Consider the following 18,749-nt stretch of genomic DNA (forward strand, 5'->3'; position numbering starts at 1 on the left):
GTTGAAGGTGCAGGCAGTACGGGTGCTGGTTGCCTATGGATGCAGAAGCACGGGGCAGCAAAGAAGCCCCATTAAAGGGCTTTTGCCAGGCTTATCTCTTTCTTTCCACTGCCAATGCCTTTTCTTCTAAGGAGAGAAAGACTTTTTGAGCTGCTCATGCAATATGAACAACTGATTTCTAGCTCCTGTCAGCAAACTCTCTTATCCTGAGTGATTTATATTTTTATTTCTATAAGCTGTACTATATTTAAATGTTTTATGCTGTTATAATGTTTATAATGTTTTATGTGTCAGAGTATATGCCAGCTGAAGTAGCAAATGTGACCTATCTGACTCATTCTTATCTCTACCCCCTTCCTTTTATGGGAGCAGCTGAGCTTTGGAAGAGGTGATGTTAACAATGTCTAGGCTGCTGCTGGAAAGGTATGAAGTATGGGCACAGAGAACCTGAATGTGAAGACTGGAGGGTTGGGATCCTGTAAAGGATAGAGGGGGCCATTTAATCCTCCCAGTCAACCAAAATTCCAGAGTCCTCTCAGCCTCAATGAATTGTCCTCCACTTCCCTTTTCTTTCTTTCCCACTCTCTCCACCTTCCACAACCGTTATGCTCTTTTTATACAGACCCTAAATACTCCCTCTATAAAAGGTAAGTAGACTGCAGATGGAAATGAGGCCAGGTTCATGCATGGGACAGCAGAGACTCCGAGCTCCTGAGGCAGAAGGGTACTCAGAGAGAGGGGGTCATGTACATGCTGGGTGTCCATCATCAGGAAGGGGAAAGGCAGGACAGTTCAGTGCTGTGAGGCAGCTTTTGCCATGCCAAATGGTGGGGTACAGGCCTTAGGAAAGACAAATTATTTGAGGAGATGGAGAATTAGTGGGATAAGGCCCTTCTCTTTCAGACTTCACCAAATCCTGTTTGACATCCCTGTCCAAGTAATTAAATATTACTGTGGTGCTGTGAAATCTTTTTTTAGCATAGTGAAAGATTCACATTATCTGCACAAGGCACCGAAGGCTTCCTTAACTCAAAAAGAAGCACAAATGCCCCTTCTGTAAGCAACATCTAATATTATGTTTAGTATTGCATTAGATGTAGTCCAAAAAAATGGTTTGACTGTCAACTTTGTGAGTGATTTGTACATTGTCTTACTTCTGCTTTTTCTTTCCATTCACACCAAAACAGATGGGAAAGTCACAGCTGCTAAGTTCAGACTTTCCTGTCTTCTCTGTGAGAACTCTCAGGGCTAGCTATTTTACATTTTTACTCCTACGAGCTCTATTTCTATTTCCCATCCTGAAATCACTAGTTTAAAGATAGCTCGGATGTATTTATACGGTCTGAGATCAACCCTCATATCCATCTGTTATGAATCCATTACTGCCTTCCTAGCTGTCAGTTACGTTGCATGTCTGGACGTTCTTTCAATTTTCCTTTGCATTTCTTTGCACATTCATTTGACTAAAGATAGTTTAAGCCCCTTGCTTATATAACCTTGCATCAGGTTCCCCTTAGCTCACTTGTTTTTGTGCTGCTGAAGCTATATTCGATTATAACTGGGTGACTATATTGCTCAAATGGCATTTCTTAGGCTAATCAAGAACTATTTTGGTTACTGTGTCTTCCAGTAAGTTTTTCTTCATTATGTGGTAAAATGTGATTTTTGGAATTGTCGTTTATCTTTTTCTGGTATCTATGTAAGAATTCTTTTTTTAGGTAAACATAAAGTTTTAATTTCAGACTGGGATACCCAATTGATTTCCTGTCAAAACAAATAAAATCAGATTGTAAATCAATCTGTGATTGTAGCAGCAACAAAGCAGGATGTCCTACAAAGGGCACTCTGTTAGCTCTTCCACGTTCTCTAAACACACATAGGAGTTTTACTCTCACTTTATTCATGTGAAGAACTGTGGACTTTACCTATTCCCATATCTGCCCATGTAATCCAAGTTTGCTACTAATTTCTTTCTTTGATCTGTTAGTCACTTCATTTGACTTACACTCTACAGTCATTAACTCTGATATTTTCTTCCTTGAGAGGAATCTATCTCCTGTTTTTCACATACTGCTGAGTTATGGGTGCTTTCTCCTGAAACCTCCACCTTTAGATTTCTAACTTGTAGGACATAACATTTTACACATGCAAGACCGCTTTCTAGCAGTGTGCCAAACATTCGCAAGCTCTTTCTTATCACTAACTTTCAGAGTCTCAAAGGTAATCAACCTACTCAATGACTGGATTTGCTGGATGGTTTTCCCCTGAATCTAACTGCTATAATACTTGTATTATTATATCAAATAAACATTCCAGAGTGCCTTTAGCTGCAAATCTTAAAAGTCTTAATAGATACAGTGGTGACGTAGGGGTCAGCCTCTTCTCCCAGGTAACTAGTGATAGGACAAGAAGTAATGGCATCAAACTGTGCCACGGAGATACAGTTTGGTTGTTAGGAAAAATTTATTCTCTGAAAGAGTAGTTGGGTGCTGGCATAGGCTGCCTAGGGAGATGATGATGTTACTGACCCTGGAGGTGTTCAAGAGCTGTGTGGATGTGGCACTGAGGGACTCAGTGGGTATGGTGTGATGGATTATTAGTTGGACTAGATGATCTTAATGGTCTTTTACAACCTTAATGTTTCTATTATCAAATGATTCTGTAACAGATCAGCTTCTAGTGCAGATAGGACCAAAGCATGTGACAAAGGTAGCCATGAAAGACAGTCTTCTTCTCCTATGTAAGTATGTATACATTTCTACATAAGCATTCTTAATGCATATAGTGCATGATTTACTTTCTTCATGGCAGACCTTGGTATCTTTTAAAATTTCCCTCTGTAGGCAAAAGTTCTTTTCACATGAGGAAAGTAACCAGAAGTGAAAAAAGGAGAGCACTATCTGCATTTTCTTTAAATGCAAGGTGGTGTCAATTAGCGGTGGCTTCAGGTATAACTCTACTAACATTGGTAGAGATACTGAACTTCCAGCTGAAGTTAATGAACTTATGCAGGTTTATTCAGTCAACTTGAGAACAATGTCAGCCTACAGTGTCAAAAGTGAAAAACTAACCTTATTAGAGATACTTTTTCTTTCTTCTCCTATGCTGTGGTTCAATTTAATTTAATTAAAAAAAAAATAAAAAATAATAAAAAAAAAAATACAGATAATAATGAATGCGAGCATTCAAAAATAAGTATCGAGATTGTCCTGATTCAGCATGCCGTTCCTCTGTATGTGATCTAGCAAATAATAAAGTGGAAATACCACTGACTTTTCTGCCTCAGACATCACCATGAATTGAATGTTTTTCTTTACTGCTCAGCTCAAGCTGCAATAGTAAGTACACTAAGGTTAGTAAATAGTTCAGCCCAAATTTATGGTTCACTAACTGGAAACTGCAGATTTTCTGAGGTTTCTCCAAGTTCAAGCATGCTTGAAGTATTATCTTGCTACATGGCACAAAGTGTTCTGGTTGCCCTCAGTAACCAAGGGTTCTTCTGTCCTCCTGACCATTGCTGTTGTACCACTGCTGTGCAATGTGTTGTGCATTTGTGTGCTGCCACTTCCACCCTCTGGATGCTCTAGAAACAGGGCAGGGAGCTACAGCACTTACCAGCTAGCACTCAGTACTCTGCTTTGTATATCTGATACACCTTTCAAAGGACAATGTGTTGTCAGGAAGTAATCTTGGATTCACTCTTAATTTCATGTAGTTAAGATAAAAAGAAATCGAACTTTTTATTCACAAGATTAAAAGTAAGCAACACAATAACAAAGATTTACATTCAATGTAGATGAGGAAGTAAAACATTTAAACTATATATAGTTTAAATTCACTTTATTTACATCTGATTTAATACATTATGCTGGACGTCAAGACTTCTGTGCTGCTGTATATCTTATGCTCATGTTACGGAATCACAGAATTGCAGGGGTTGGAAGGGATCTCAAGAGATCACCAAGTTCAACCCCCCTGCTAAAGCAGGTTCCCTACAGTAGGTCACACAGGAAGGTGTCCAGACAGGTCTTGAATCTCCATAGAAGGAGATTCCACAACATCTCTGGACAGCCTGTTCCAGTGCTCTGTCACCCTTACTGTAAAAAACTTCTTCCACGTGTTTGTATGGAACTTCCTATTTGAAGTTTTAGGCTGTTACTCCTTGTTCTATCACTATGAACCAACGAGAAGAGCCTGGCCTCATCCATATGCCTCCCACCTCCTTTAGATATTTATAAACATTGATCAGATCCACTCTTAGTCTTCTTTTCCCCAGGCTGAACAATGCCAGGTTACTCAGCCTTTCCTCACACAGGAGATGCTCCAGGCCTTTCATCATCTTTGTGGCCCTCTGCTGGACTCCTTCAAGGAGACCCCTGTTGTTTTTGAACTGTGTAGCCCAGAACTCGACAGAATAGTCTAAATGTGGCCTCACCAGGGCAGAGTAGAGAGGGAGGATCACCTCCCTCGGCCTGCTGACCACATTTTTTTAATGCACTTCAATACTGTTGGCCTTCTTGGCCACCAGGGCGCTCTACTGGCGCATGGCCAACTTGCTGTCCACCAGGACGCCTTCTCTGCAGAGCTCCTCTCCAGCAGATCATCCCCTAACCTGTACTGATGCATGCAGTTGTTTCTTCCCAGGTGCAAGACTCTACACTTGCTCTTGTTGAACTTCACCAGGTTTCTCCTTGCCCAGCTTCCCAGTGTGTCCAGATCTTACTGAATGGCAGCACAGCCTTCTATTGTGTCAGCCACTCCTCCCAGCTTTGTACTATCAGCACACATGATGAAAGTGGACTCTGTCCCTTCATCATTGTTGATGAATGTTACATCACTGGAAAACCCCTTTTCTGATGTGGCCTGTTACCTTTTATAACTAATGTATTTTATAGAGTATGAAGTCTTCCTGAGGAGATTTAATCTAATTCCACAAAATTTATTTTACTTACTCTTAATCCAGGAGATGATCTTGCCAGTAAAAAAATAATAAATAAGCATTGTTTTATTTCCCAGAATATCCAAATGCCTCTTTTTCAGACTGGAACGCATCTGCTGTATTTATGAATCTGACAGTTTTGTCCTGCTCCCGCTATGCTAATATTAATGACTGATGAAATGGAAAAAAACCCAGCATATTTGCTTTTAGTTATTACCACCATTGTGATCTAATTCCCACCTTGTTCAAATTCTTCATCAGTGACCCGGATGAAGTGCTTGAGACTACCTTCAGCAAATACAGAAAGCTGGGAAGAGCGGCTGACACACCAGAAGGCTGTGCTACCATTCAGCAAGACCTGGACAGGATGAAAAGACAGGCAGGGAGGAACCTGATGAGGTTCAGCAAGGCCAAGAGTAGAGTCGTACATCTGGGGAGGAACAACTACATGCGCCACCACAGGTTAGGGGATGACCTGCTGGGGAGGAGCTCTGCAGAGGACCTGGGGGTCCTGGCAGACAGCAGGTTGGCCATGAGCCAGCAGTGCGCCCTGGTGGCCAAGACCAGTGGGATCCTGGGCATTAAGAAGAGACTGGCCAGCAGGTTGAGGGAGGTGGTCCTCCTCCTCTGTTCTGCCCTGCTGAGGACACATCTGGAGCCCTGTGTCCAGTTCTGAGCTCCCTGGTTAAAAAAGGGCAGGGATCTCCTGGAAGGAGCCCAGTGGGTGGTGACAAAAATGGTGGAGGCCTGGAGCATCTCCTTAAGAGGAAAGGCTGAGAGAGCTGGGACTGTTCGGCCTGGAGAAGTGAAGGCTGAGGGGGGGTCTGATCAGTGCTTATAGGGTGCCTCGTGTGGAACTCAAATGGGTGGGGCCACTCATGGCAGTACGTAGCAACAGGACAAGGGGCGAAGGGTAAAAACTGGCACAGAGTTTGGAAACAGTCCCACAAGGACATGAGGAAGAACTTCTTTAGAGTGAGGGTGCCAGAGCACCCAGGACCCGCCTGGACGCGTTCCCGTGACCCGCTGCAGGGAGCGCGCCGCGGCTACACGGCGCCCCCTGCCGGCGGCAGGCACTCACAGCCGGACGGTTCTTCACGGTGCGACGGCAAACGGTCGCTTTAAACCTGCCTTTACAAAGAGACGAAGGGGGGAACCCTTTCTAGCCACTGCCTACCTCCGGCTCAAACCGAGCACTTCCGCGCAACTGCCCGCCTCGCCTCAGCCTTCCGAAAAGGACGGAGAGCCGCAGCAGCCCGCGCGAGGCCCCGCCTCCGGACGGCGGGCGGGCGTGGCCGAGCACGCGCAGCGCAGGGAGCGTGGCGGCCGGGCGGCGCCGCGATGTTCGTGGCGCGTAGCATCGCGGCGGATCACCGCGACCTCATCCACGATGTCTCCTTCGATTTCCACGGGCGGCGCATGGCCACCTGCTCCAGCGACCAGAGCGTCAAGGTGGGCGCGGCGCCAGGCGGGCCGGGCGGCCGCACGCGGCCTGCGGACGGCGCGGCCATGGCGGGCGGGGCCTGAAACCGCGGCGCACGAGTAGCCTGCGCGAGTCCCGGCTGCGGCACCGCCGTGCTGCGGGGCTGCGCTCCCCTTATGCGGCCTCATGGGCTGCAGCTCCGGCCCGGGCCGCTCCCGCGTGAATACCCACGGGCTGTGCCTCCTTCAGGCCTCATCCGCCGCTGCCCCGCGGGCTCCTCCGTGGCTGCACGGGCAGATCTGCTCCACACGGTGCCCACGGGCTGCAATGGGACAGCCTGCTCCTTTGTGGGCTTCTCCTGGGCTGCAGGGAGCTGCTGCTGCTTGCCTGGAGCTTTTCCTGCCCTCCTTCTGCACTGACCTTGGTGCCTGCAGTGCTGTTCTCTCGCATCTCTCACCCCCCTCTCCCCACTGCTGCTCCATGGTGTTATTTCCCTTTCTAAAATCTGCTCTCCAAGAGCACGCCCAGCATCACTTACGGCTCAGCTCTGGCAGCGGTGGGTCCCTGTTGGAGCAGCTGGAGCTCTGAGCTGACATGGGGCACAGCTGGGCTCTGCTCACAGAATCTGCCCTGCAGCACCCCAGTACCAGAACCCTGCCATGGGAACCCAGTACACAAGCATACAGCTTCTTTCTGATCACAAACAAAAGAAACAAACAAAACCAACAGCAACAGGAAAAAAGAAAAATCAACCCAGCCCCAAGGAGTAAGCCAACAGCCTTTGATCAGACCGAGAATATAAAACTTGAAGCCTGATAAGAAAGACAGCAAGATTTAGGTAGAACTTAGAAACCACACCTTTGACAATGTAATGCAGCTTTCCAGTTACAACAGTTCTTCATGAGATTCTTAAGAAGCTTTACAGCCATGTTGTATTTGATGTACATCCCACTCTCAGCAAATGGGCCCTGCAGAACAGCAGTTGCAGCGTTTCATGCTGACAAGATTCCCTCACATCAGGCTGATAAATTGAGAATGGGAGGCTACGTTACTTGTGTGTGGTTCATAGATCAAGTTAGAAATATTAGAAGCGGCAAAGATCTTTTACCCCACTTTGTAATGCTAGATTTGTTTTGTCTGCTGTCTTGCTCTGCCTTGCAGTCACACTCCACAATCTCTGTAGGTCCTCTCCAACAGAACTCTTCTATTCTGTCCGAGGTGATAGCCAGGAGCCACATCAGGGTTTGGGGACCACATCTGAGCTTGTACCACGGTGAAGACTGCGGTCTGCTGCAGTAAAACGAAGTGATTTGCTCCTGGGATATAATGTATTGAACATGGCCATAATCTGTTTCCTTGCAAGTAATATGTTGCTTACAAATGACAGACTTCGCATGATGGTGGATTTTGCAGGCATGTGCCTGTCCTCCATATCTGTAAGAAGGATATTTTCAAAGTTAATCATAGTGTAGTACTGCACCAGGGAGATTTCTCCAGATGAAAACACTCAGTAGTGACTTTTTTTAGTGGCTGTGTTTTTTGTTACTACCTGTTGCACTTACATACAAATTATATGATTGTCTTCTGATTTTTCAATAGGTCTGGGACAAAAGTGAAAATGGGGATTGGCATTGCACTGCAAGCTGGAAGGTTTGTATTAATAGTCATTACACAGTGATACTGTTATTTCTCTCTCTTTTATTTTTTGGTAGAGATATATTTTCACACAGCGGTAGTGTGTGCTTGAGGAGTTGGAAAACAGTACTTTTGCTTTTAATGGAATATTTTCTTGTTTGTATTTTCTTGGCTGTGGGGAGAAAAAGGAATAGGAATGGTTTTTCAACATTGTAACTGACCTCTGTGTTTTTCGCCCATAACCTTTCTGAGAACTATATATGGAGTCTGTAGTTCATCAGAGTAATTAACTAGTGCATTCAGCTTCTGACTTATCCTGGAGCTTGTATATAACAGGACCACGGTACAGTAATCCCTATAAAAGGGAGAGCAAGTGAAGCTTTTATATTCCCTTTCTCTAGCAAAAGCGGTGTTCAGTGACCAGGTATGAAAGAGGAGTTTGTTCTGAAGAAGGACAAGCTAAGTAATGCTCTACACAGGCTCTAGAAAAGTACAGGCGAGCTAGAAATGGGCATAGTGATGGTTGAAAATGTAAAACAGGGCTGTATCTCCTGTCAAGACAGAATCTTAGTTAGCAATTATTTTTTTGGAACTTAGGATTTTAAAGCAGTAATGAATAATACCTAGAAATGCTAGGCGTGATACTTTAGACCTCTTACTTCTGCTTTACAGCAGGAAGTCACAAAAGTGTATGGAAAACCCTTCATGCTCCCTTGGAGTCATGTGTTTTTCTGAACTGTTGCACTTTGTGTTATCTTGCAGACGCACAGCGGCTCTGTGTGGCGTGTGACGTGGGCCCATCCTGAGTTTGGGCAGGTCCTGGCCTCCTGCTCTTTTGATAGAACAGCAGCTGTGTGGGAAGAAATAGTGGGAGAATCCAATGATAAACTCCGAGGCCAGAGTCACTGGGTAAGATTTTAACATATAAATTTAGCTTTTACATGTGCCCAGAAAAACAGATTTGCTGTGCCTCATTGATTTGTTTGCTTATTGTATTGGGCTGAAGCTTTAAATTGTTTGAACTCCAGAATTACACAGAAGACTGAACATTAAGTCCTTGTAAATTCCATGTACTGGACATCTGAGTTTGCAACATATTTGCTATTCCTGAAACAGAATTTTCTTCTCTAATATGAAGTGTCCTTGACTTTGTTATGTTTTGTTAATTTGTGGCAATGTTCCAATATAGGAGTACTTTCAAGACATTGGGACAGACAGCTAAATGGCAACATTCAGGCCAGTTAAGCGTCACTTAATATTGGTTTAATTAGGTGTTCCTCTGCAAACCTGAATCCCATACACGATAGAACTGAAGTTGTAGGTATTTTGTGCTTTATTCATCTGAAACTATCCTGTGCCGTTCTTTTTCCTCTTTGAGACAGTAGCTCAGGTTCGGAGAACAAAACATTTTGCTCAGAAGTAGATTTTCTGGATAGTGTTTCACAGAGGGAATTTCTATATGTAAACAGATTTTTTTTTACAGACACTCAATCTTATAGATCTCAGTATACTGTTCCTCCGGTACTATATTCTGCCTTCAGTTATCCGCAATTTTCTACTTTCCACTAAAGCTTTCTAAGTGTGTGACTGGGCAGAGTCAGGTTGTTGGAACCTGTGGCATCCAGAGGGGTATGGAAGCTGACTTCATGTGCAGGAGGCTGTACTGATCTGTAGTTTTCAGGTCAAACTCATGCTTTCTTGACAAGAAAGAGAAAGCGTGGAACGTGTCCTTTTTCACTCTAGATAACTTTCCTATCAAACGTCTGCTGTATTCTCCCATTCCCTTCTCAGAAGTACTTGTTCAGACACTTCTGTTGGGAAATCCTCATGGTCAGTTTCAGTAGCACTGAGATTAGAAAGCAGCGTTGTTAGGGATCGCAGTTGATACTGTCAGCACTGTGTATGAAGAGGACACATTCAAACTGCCTGTGGCCAATGCATTTGTATTTTATGCTTCTGTTCTTTTTTTTTTTCTTTCTTTCTGAAGTGTAATCAAAACAACTTCTGTTCTCAAAACTTTGATATCACAGTGTGCGTGTCCCTGCTCCAAATGTGTGCAGTGCAGTGTCCATTTTTCTATTGAGTCTATATATAAAGTTATTCTCGTTCTGGATGAAAGAAACACATGATGCTATGAAGTGGTGTTGTCAGACTTCCACTGCCTTCTGGGCAAGGGGAAAAAAGTCAACAAATTACAAAATGCATTTTTGATGGAGACATCCAAGAATTTCTGCCTTTCTTTTGCAGGTAAAGAGGACCACTCTGGTAGACAGTAGGACATCTGTTACAGATGTGAAGTTTGCTCCCAAGCATATGGGTCTTATGTTAGCAACTTGCTCAGCAGATGGCGTTGTAAGGATTTATGAAGCCCCAGATGTGATGAATCTCAGTCAGTGGTCACTGCAGCATGAAATCTCATGTAAGCTAAGCTGCAGTTGCATTTCGTGGAATCCTTCTAGGTACGTTAATAAAACCATAGGTGTTGCCTTATAACTGTGTAAGCAGAAGATCTGAAGAGTTAGTACTGGAAGCGTTACAGAATGTCTTTTGTCCCATGAGGTTGTATTCCCAAACTTAATTACAAGCAGTAATTAACAAGCTCAAGAACTGCAATGTGCTTTTTTTGTCCCACAAAACTTACCTGAGTTTCCTAAGGAAAAGTGTTTATAAAGAGACCGTTCCCATGTTTTTGCTTCAGGAAGTTGTCACAATAGGTAATAATTTGGACAACTCTAACAAGGACACACACCCTTGGCAATTCTAGGAACCACAGGCTTTGCTAACACAAAGTCTAAGGGTTGTATTGTTCCTTTAGTTGTATCTTCAGGGGCTCAGTGATGTATTTAATCTACTTGGACAGAAAGAGATCAGAGGAATGCGATGGTTGGTTTATCCCCACCCTAAAGAATATATAAGTGATCTGTCCCAGAGGTTCAGAGTACAGGCTTTATCTCTACATCACCCTAGGAAGTTGTGTTAAAAGTCGATTTAAAAACTAGTACTCATATATATGCTTACCTTTTGTAATTGGCTTTCCAAAACCCGAATGAAACCCTCCTAAATCAGTCACTGAGAATCATTGGATGCAGATTGTGCCATATTCCTTAAAGCAAATATTTCACTGCAAATGCTTAAATGAATTTAATCCTGATGTCTGGGAACATGTGTCATCCTGAACTAAATTGCCAAATTGCGTTCCTTAGTGTTTTATCTTTATTTGTTGTATGAAGTAGACATTCAAGACAACAGAATTGAGGTAGTACTGATAACTATGAATAACACTTTGTATTTCTTTCTAGGCAACCTTTTTGTTTTATTTACAGATATGTCTTAAATTTTGGAGATGGCTTGTGAAATAATTATTAACAGAATTCACATCTTTTTACTTCCAGCTCCAGAGCACATTCTCCGATGATAGCTGTAGGAAGTGATGACAACAGTCCAAATATATTGGCTAAAGTTCAAATTTATGAATACAATGAAAATACCAGGTATGCTAAATAACAATATATGTGGGATCTTAGAATAGCTTGTGAATGTCTGGCCTTCTATTTCATTCCTGTTGTTGCTCATGAAGTCATGAAGAGGAGTGGGAAATAATACTCCTCACTTTTGTCTGCAAGACTTTGGGCAGGAGAGACACCTCAAAATGCAAACAAACGTCAAAGAAAACGGCAGATTTTTATAATTTTGTTCTATCTCAGTACCGAAATTCCAGTATTCCTACTGGCATTTTAAAGGGAGAGTTGCTTTTATGCTTCTGAAAGGTTCTGTGCTTAGTTTTGCACAAGGAATCAGTAGGACTAAAGTTGGAAGTTTGAATTATGGCTGAACTAGAAACTGTTTTGTTCAAGGTAACAATAAAAATGGTTCTAAGATCATATTTACAGTGACAGAAAGTCCTGTGAGTTACTACCAGTCAGTAGCAGTTGGGAGTTAAGTTAGGAGTTCAGAATCAGAAAATGCATGCAGAACCACTTTCAATTAGTGGATGACAGATTGTGTTTCATTCAGCTTGACTGCTGTGTGAATGGTTCCAAGGTGTTTTGTGAGCTTATTCCTGACTTCACACTACGTTCTTTGTGCATTAACAACACAGAAAATTTGTTGCAACTCACCTTGTGGTAAATAAGAAAATGAAATATATTGCTGTACAGCAAAGGAGGCAGGTAGTAGCCTGCTTATAAGCACAAGCTATTTACTAAGTTTCTGGAGTAGAAATTCCTCTTCAGATTTGTGAATGAAGGAATTTTTTACGTTTTCTTCTATCTATTGACAGAAATGTTCTTTGTACAGGAATCTGTGCTTTGTTCTGTGATTTAGTATTACAATCAGAAAGATTAATGCGTGGAAGTGGGATACAGGAGCGTAACAGCAAAGGAACCAGCGTGGATAGGATGGTACTTCAAAGGAAAAGTAAAGGTGCTCACCTGCCTCTGAAGATCTAGGCTTGTAGGGAAGACTCCACAAGGGAGAGACATCCAATCAGAGATTCTTCCCTAGAGGCAGTCAGCCCTTAAATGAGGTCTAAGAGAGATGCAGCCAGGCTCCACCCCTTCCAGTCACACAGCTGAATTGCCTTCACCTGTGCTCCCAGAGCTAACCCAGTCCTTTCCCCAGGTGATCATTTAGTGGTTCAGGCCATGACTTAACAGTTCCCTTGCATTTAGTGTTATGATACTAGTAGTTGATGTATCTGTTGTATTCACTTTCTGAAGAAATCAGCTTGTAATTATTAGTTGGAATGTAATTTATGTTAAAATAGTTACAGCTTTGCATCATCATGTATCCTGAGTATCCCTCTTTTCCCTGTTCTGTTTGCTTTACATAATTAGTGACCCTGGCAGTTTATGGCGCTAATGGTTAATTTTTCACACCCTACAGGAAATATGCAAAAGCAGAAGCTCTGATGACAGTCACAGATCCTGTGCATGATATTGCATTTGCTCCAAATCTGGGAAGATCCTTTCACATCTTAGCTGTGGCAACCAAAGACGTACGAATTTTCACACTAAAACCTCTAAGGTGAGCTTAAAAGCAAGACTGCAACACTGTTCAGTATGATATGGTACATACTGTAGAGTCTTTCTTAGTAGTATCTGAGATGCAAAGGATGTAATTAAATTTATTTTAGCAGCCTGTTTTTTTAAGATGATAAGATTGTGAGCAAAACATCAGTTCTGTCTGAATATCTCTTTATACTTCTAATCTATTATACAGCTAAGTACATTTCTAGAAGGATATAGACCTCTTTTTGTCGTTGCGTTCAAGCCAGAACTTGGAGCAGTTGTGTGCAAAACTGTCACGTCTCTCTTTAACAGGAAAGAATTGACTTCATCTGGAGGATTAACAAAATTTGAAATTCATATCGTGGCTCAGTTTGACAATCACAATTCCCAGGTGTGGCGAGTCAGCTGGAACATCACGGGCACAGTGCTGGCCTCCTCCGGCGATGACGGCTGTGTTAGGCTTTGGAAGGGTAAGAACTCTGCGGGTCTCCTGCTTGAAGCGCATCGGCTTTGTGCTACGCTGCATGTATGGGAGGAAGTATTTTTGGAGTGAAAGGTTTTTAGATCGGTGAATGACAGGTTTTTGCACTGACATTTCAGAAAAAAAGGAAATAAGGTGCTGGAACATGGGACTGATTGAAGTTTCTGCAAATAGTTGTTACTGTACTATATTTGGTAATCTCAAATCTCTTGTTTTACCAGATCACATCTGTGTAAAATTGTCGCTATTTAGAACTAACTTGTATGGAGTTGTTGTCTTTGCCTGCTGCCAAACCCAGAAAAACTGTATTCTGTTAAAGCAGCACTCAGGCAATCTGGCTTTTTTTTTCCCCTTGAGCTTTTTTATATTTCTGTTTAAATTTCAAGAAGCAGCAACAAAACTCAGTGGCAGTTTCCTCATCCATTCTCAGTAGTTTCTCAGCTTTTTATTAAAACTTTATTAAGGACAAAGCAAACCCACTCTTACTACAGAACAAAACCGAGGTTTAAATAATGGATAGGCAGAGAACGCCAAGCAGCTAAAGGACCACATATTCAACTACTCAGAATACATATGTTGATGCTGAAGTACAATTCTAATTCACACCAGATGCCTAGCAGTTGAAGTATCATGACTGTACCAAAAGCTGAGTTTCAGAGTCCAAACTAACAGTTTCTATCTGCGTACATTTGCAGCTAATTACATGGACAACTGGAAGTGCACTGGTATACTGAAAGGTAACGGGAGTCCAGTCAATGGTAGTTCCCAGCAGGGAATTTTTAACGCCTCTCTAGGTTCAGCCAATACAAGCCTACAGAATTCACTAAATGGATCATCTGCCAGCAGGTAGGCTAACTGGTAAAGAGACTGGATCTCAGCAAATACTTTCTTCTCTGAATCTTCTTTTCACTTTGTTTTCATGTCTTGTATTCTTTTAAAGTGTGGTGTCATTTATTGCACGAATACTCCTGCAAGCTGTTCTGGCCTTGCTCTGTGTTTGTGTCTGTTATGCTGGTAGTAAGAGGAATTACCTTATAAATAAGCAATGGTAGCAGTGGTTTTTACTTTTAGTCTTTTCGCTTTCTTAAAAAATCTTTCCTGAAGTAGTTTTGAACCAGGAGAAAATTGATCATACTGCTTTGTAACTGCCATTTAGATGCATGTATAAAAGTTTAGCAAAAATACCAGCAACAAATTCTGGTTTTGACTGGGACAATGCAGCAGGACGGAAGGAGGAAAAGATACTTTATAGCATAGGACTTCAACAATCATAGGCTGGTGTTTGTTCATTTTACTTGCATTTTTGCAGGTGTAACATCATTTGAGTAAAAATTTTGGGTTTTCTTAATCTTCCTTATTCAAATGGAATTCTTACTGCTTTCTAAATTGTTTTTATTCTTTAATAATTGCTACTAAATAGGTAAATTAAACTGCCTTAACCAAAACCAGTTTTTAATTTGTGTACACTAAACTCTAGAAATTACTGGGTCCTGCACTTGTAAGGTGAAGTGAGTACAGTGCTTTACAGGATGTGTGCTGTATAAGGGCTTGGTGTGACCAAATTCCACAGCAGAAACTTCCAGGTTATTTGGCCAGCTTTATTTGTTTTTCCCCAGATGCCTTCATTTCCATCCATGTACAGCTACCAATACGAATATTTTTCTTTTAATTTAAAATGCTCATCTGTGAAGTACTAGAATAGGTTTTGGAGTGTTGCTATTCCCCTTTCTACCACCCCTGGGCCGTTCTGGCAGTTCAGGATGGCAGTTCTGGCTTCCAAATCCATAGCTCCATTGAAGAGAGAAGGGCATTCACATTTCCTCACAAGATAAATGGAAAGCAAAAGGTGATTATGGGACAAGCCTTCAAAAAGAAAGGAAGCCAAAATTATGTTGGTCGTCTGGTTCCAATTGCTACCTGTTGTGTAGCAAAAAGTGCTGGAATTATTCCCATCTTGGACATGGGATATCAAACGCTATGTAGCTGTAAGTGATTTGGACTCCTGCAGGAAGGAGATACAGGCCATTTTATACCTCTTCAGTACGGGGGGTGGATCCATAATCTCCTTATCTAAGCCATACTGCCAGAAAGACACCCGTACCCCACCGCAATGGTGGTGGTTCTCTCCTTTATGTTGATAGGAAGCCACCATGAAACTGAAACTTGTACTGTTGTTTTAGACTTCCTCCATTGTCTGTGTTTTGAAATTTAGATATTGGGACTCACTTTTGGTTACAGAATGAAGTCTATGGCTGTGGAATTTTAAGAATATGTCCTAGGATGGGACATATTCATAGTAAGGTGCACTTAACGCGTTTTCTGTTTTAATCATGTTGGCATGAACTGCAAAAATGTAATTGCTAACTTTTTTTTTTAGCCATTAACATTTTTAAAAAAGATTTATTTACTGACATTTGACTAAATTGGTATGCTACACGATCTACTTTGACTGTAACCACAAACATGACGTTTTGGTGTTCATACGTTTAAACATGTAAGGTAGCTAAGGCATAGGTACATCTGGATCTCTGGAAAACTGTTAAAACACGGTCACCAAAGTGGGTTCTCAGCCAAAATAGTTTTAAAATGGATGATACAGAATTGTTGGAAAGGAGTTGGCAGGGTGATATTGTTATGCTGATATAATTGTATATGTCTGGATTTGTGATACAATTTCCCTTCTCCATCTGTATTATGTCCTTTTTAACAGAAAGCAGAGCTGATACCAAGCTAACTGGAGTAACTTTGATGTTTTGCTGCTTGTTGCATGCACACAGGAATGGAAAATGAACTCCTTTTTCCCCTCCCCAACGCCGTTTGACCTCTCCCAAGACACCAGCAGCCTGCTAACTACTAAACGCTATTCAAAAAACCTTTTTAAACTACGTTGTGTACTTTTTTTGTACTAGGCCACACAGTTTGATACTGTTGAAACTCCTGATAGAAAAAATACTAGGAGAGGCTTTTTGTTTAAAAAAAAAAAAAAAAAAATCAAAAGAAAAAAAACTTCCATCAGAACAGTTTCTTAAAATAACTTGTTGAGTGAGCCAGTTCTTGAGCAAAACTGAAAATCTTGTCCTTGGTTGGGATGGGAGGAGGGAAGTGACCATTAAAGTAGCTTTCATTAAAATTGTTTTGATAACTGCTGTGTTTTACATTTCATAGTGTTTAACACTTGACTGAGATTCCTTAACATCACAAGTTTGTAACTGCTTTGTAATATATGCAACTGTTAGTTTTAAAGGAAAAATTGTGCTTTGACAATTGTACAGATGGTAGCTTTTGATAGTTTGGTATCATTCGTTTATAACTTAGTATGACTTAAAATATGTTTTTTGTAAGTACTGTCAAGCTTGCTTCATCCTGACTGGGACGCATATGTTTTCTGATGTGTTTGTATGTTCCTATGGCAATGATTCCATGCGTAACTAAAATTCTGAGCGTACTGTCCTAAATAATGCAAACGTTTGAGCCATATGAAAGTTGAAACCAAAATGCAGCATGTTGTGGATTGTCCATAATTTCACAAGTGTACAGCTGTTCTTTTAGGCAAGTCCACAGAACTGTAAACAATATAGATAACACCTGTAGGTATCTAATGTAGTTATACTAAAACACACAAATATTACGGGTAAGTTCTAATAAAAATGGGAGAAAAATGACATGGAGTGCTGTAATTCTGAGTTCTGGATTCACCAGAAAGCTGAAATTGATCCTGAGTATTTTGCAGAAATACGTAAATAGACACAAAGATTGTACTTCGCTGAAAGCAGTTATCCTCTGTAAATGTATACTATTAAATTTAAACTATTGTAAAAGCTATACAATGTTTTTATGTCTATTCTGGAAGTCCCGCGAAGTTCATCTGAGTTAGATGCATATGCAGAAAATGTACGTACATGGTTTTTTAATGTATAACTTGTGTCGCAAATGGAGCGTTGCTGAAAGCTGTTAACATCACAGGAATTCTGGGAGAGTGAAAGCGTGTTCATAGCTGTGTTATGAAATTCTTTTGATTTCCAAAGCAGTTTGTTCATTCTGCAAGATGGGTACTACAATTATTATTACAGTATTCTTTCTATGATTTTCAGGGGAAAACTTTTTTTCCTTAAAGGACAGTTTTCAGATTTGTCTTGTTTTGAATTACAAGCCTTGATTTCTGCTATTATGTTCTATTGGTTTTGGCATGGATATACTAAAGCTTTTTTTTTTTTTGTTTTCCAGCATGTCTTTTCTCCCCTTTGGTTCTCCTTGTATTTACTGCCTTTCTCTTTTTTCTTGTTTTTGTTTTGTTTTTTTGTTTTTGTTTTGGTGTTTTGTTCCTGTCTTAATTGTTTCAGGTATTTCTTTCCCCCTCTGGATTCCCCACGGGCTGGATCGAGATGGTCCAGTCATGCCCAGCTCCTTCCTCCTCCTCCTCTGATAGAGCACTCTTGCGATGCTGACACTGCCAACCTCCAGTATCCTCACCCTCGCAGACGATGTGTATCTCGGCCTCTTAATCTATTACCTGAGAATGAAGGGGTTTAACATGTTACTTTGAATAAACGTTGAAGGGCCTTATGCTGATGGTTGTGAATGCTTCCATTTCTGGCTGCTTGTGTGTTCCTTCTCTCCTACAGAAGATTTTAAAAAATTTGGGGTCTTCATGCATGTTTTGCAAAACAAACTGCAATATTTGGAACAGTCATTTGTGTGCATCAAAGGAACATGTTAATCGGTAGGCTTTCAACTGGGGCAACACATGCAAACGTGAGCCATGAGCTGCTAATGGAGTAGCCAACTTCAAAGTGCCTGCCCTGGTTTGTTTTTTTTTTTTCTTTTCTTTTGTTTTTGGAATCAGTTTATTGTGATCTTGAATTTTTTCTTTTATATATTGCACTGAGAAATGTGAAATGTATTCTCAAAATTAAACATACCTTCAAGAAGTGGTTGAATAACTAAAGGATGATGTTTGATCAACTCGTAAAAGAAACAAAACCATTCCTGTGTATACTGCAGCAAAATGCAATTTGGAATGTTGGGTTACTTTAAAAAAAATTTCCATCTTGCTGTATAAATATTTAAATTTTATAATTGTGGTTGACTAATAAACTTATTTTAAAAGGTGTGTTAGTATGCCTTTTCTTGTAATGGTGTGGAGCTATTTCATAAGGTGGAGGTGGTGGAGTCGCCGTCCCTGGCAGTATTCAAGAGGCGCCTGGATGAGGAGCTACGAGAGATGGTTTAGTGCTTGTGATACTAATAGGAACGGGAGGGTGG

The 18,749-nt window shown here is 41.4% G+C and overlaps 1 protein-coding gene across 1 annotated transcript; it reads left to right on the forward strand.

Moving 5' to 3' along the window:
* Positions 1–6,280: 6,280 nt before the first annotated feature.
* SEH1L (SEH1 like nucleoporin) lies at positions 6,281–18,017 on the forward strand (the record flags this gene model as incomplete). Its single annotated transcript, XM_079533206.1, has 9 exons — positions 6,281–6,391; positions 7,962–8,012; positions 8,760–8,906; positions 10,245–10,456; positions 11,390–11,488; positions 12,882–13,022; positions 13,319–13,476; positions 14,183–14,333; positions 17,828–18,017. 9 exons carry the CDS (start codon positions 6,281–6,283, stop codon positions 18,015–18,017), a joined length of 1,260 nt encoding a protein of 419 aa, XP_079389332.1.
* Between the last annotated feature and the right edge of the window lie 732 nt (positions 18,018–18,749).

Source organism: Tetrao urogallus (genome assembly GCF_951394365.1).
Source record: "Tetrao urogallus genome assembly, chromosome: 3".
Classification (NCBI taxonomy): domain Eukaryota; kingdom Metazoa; phylum Chordata; class Aves; order Galliformes; family Phasianidae; genus Tetrao; species Tetrao urogallus.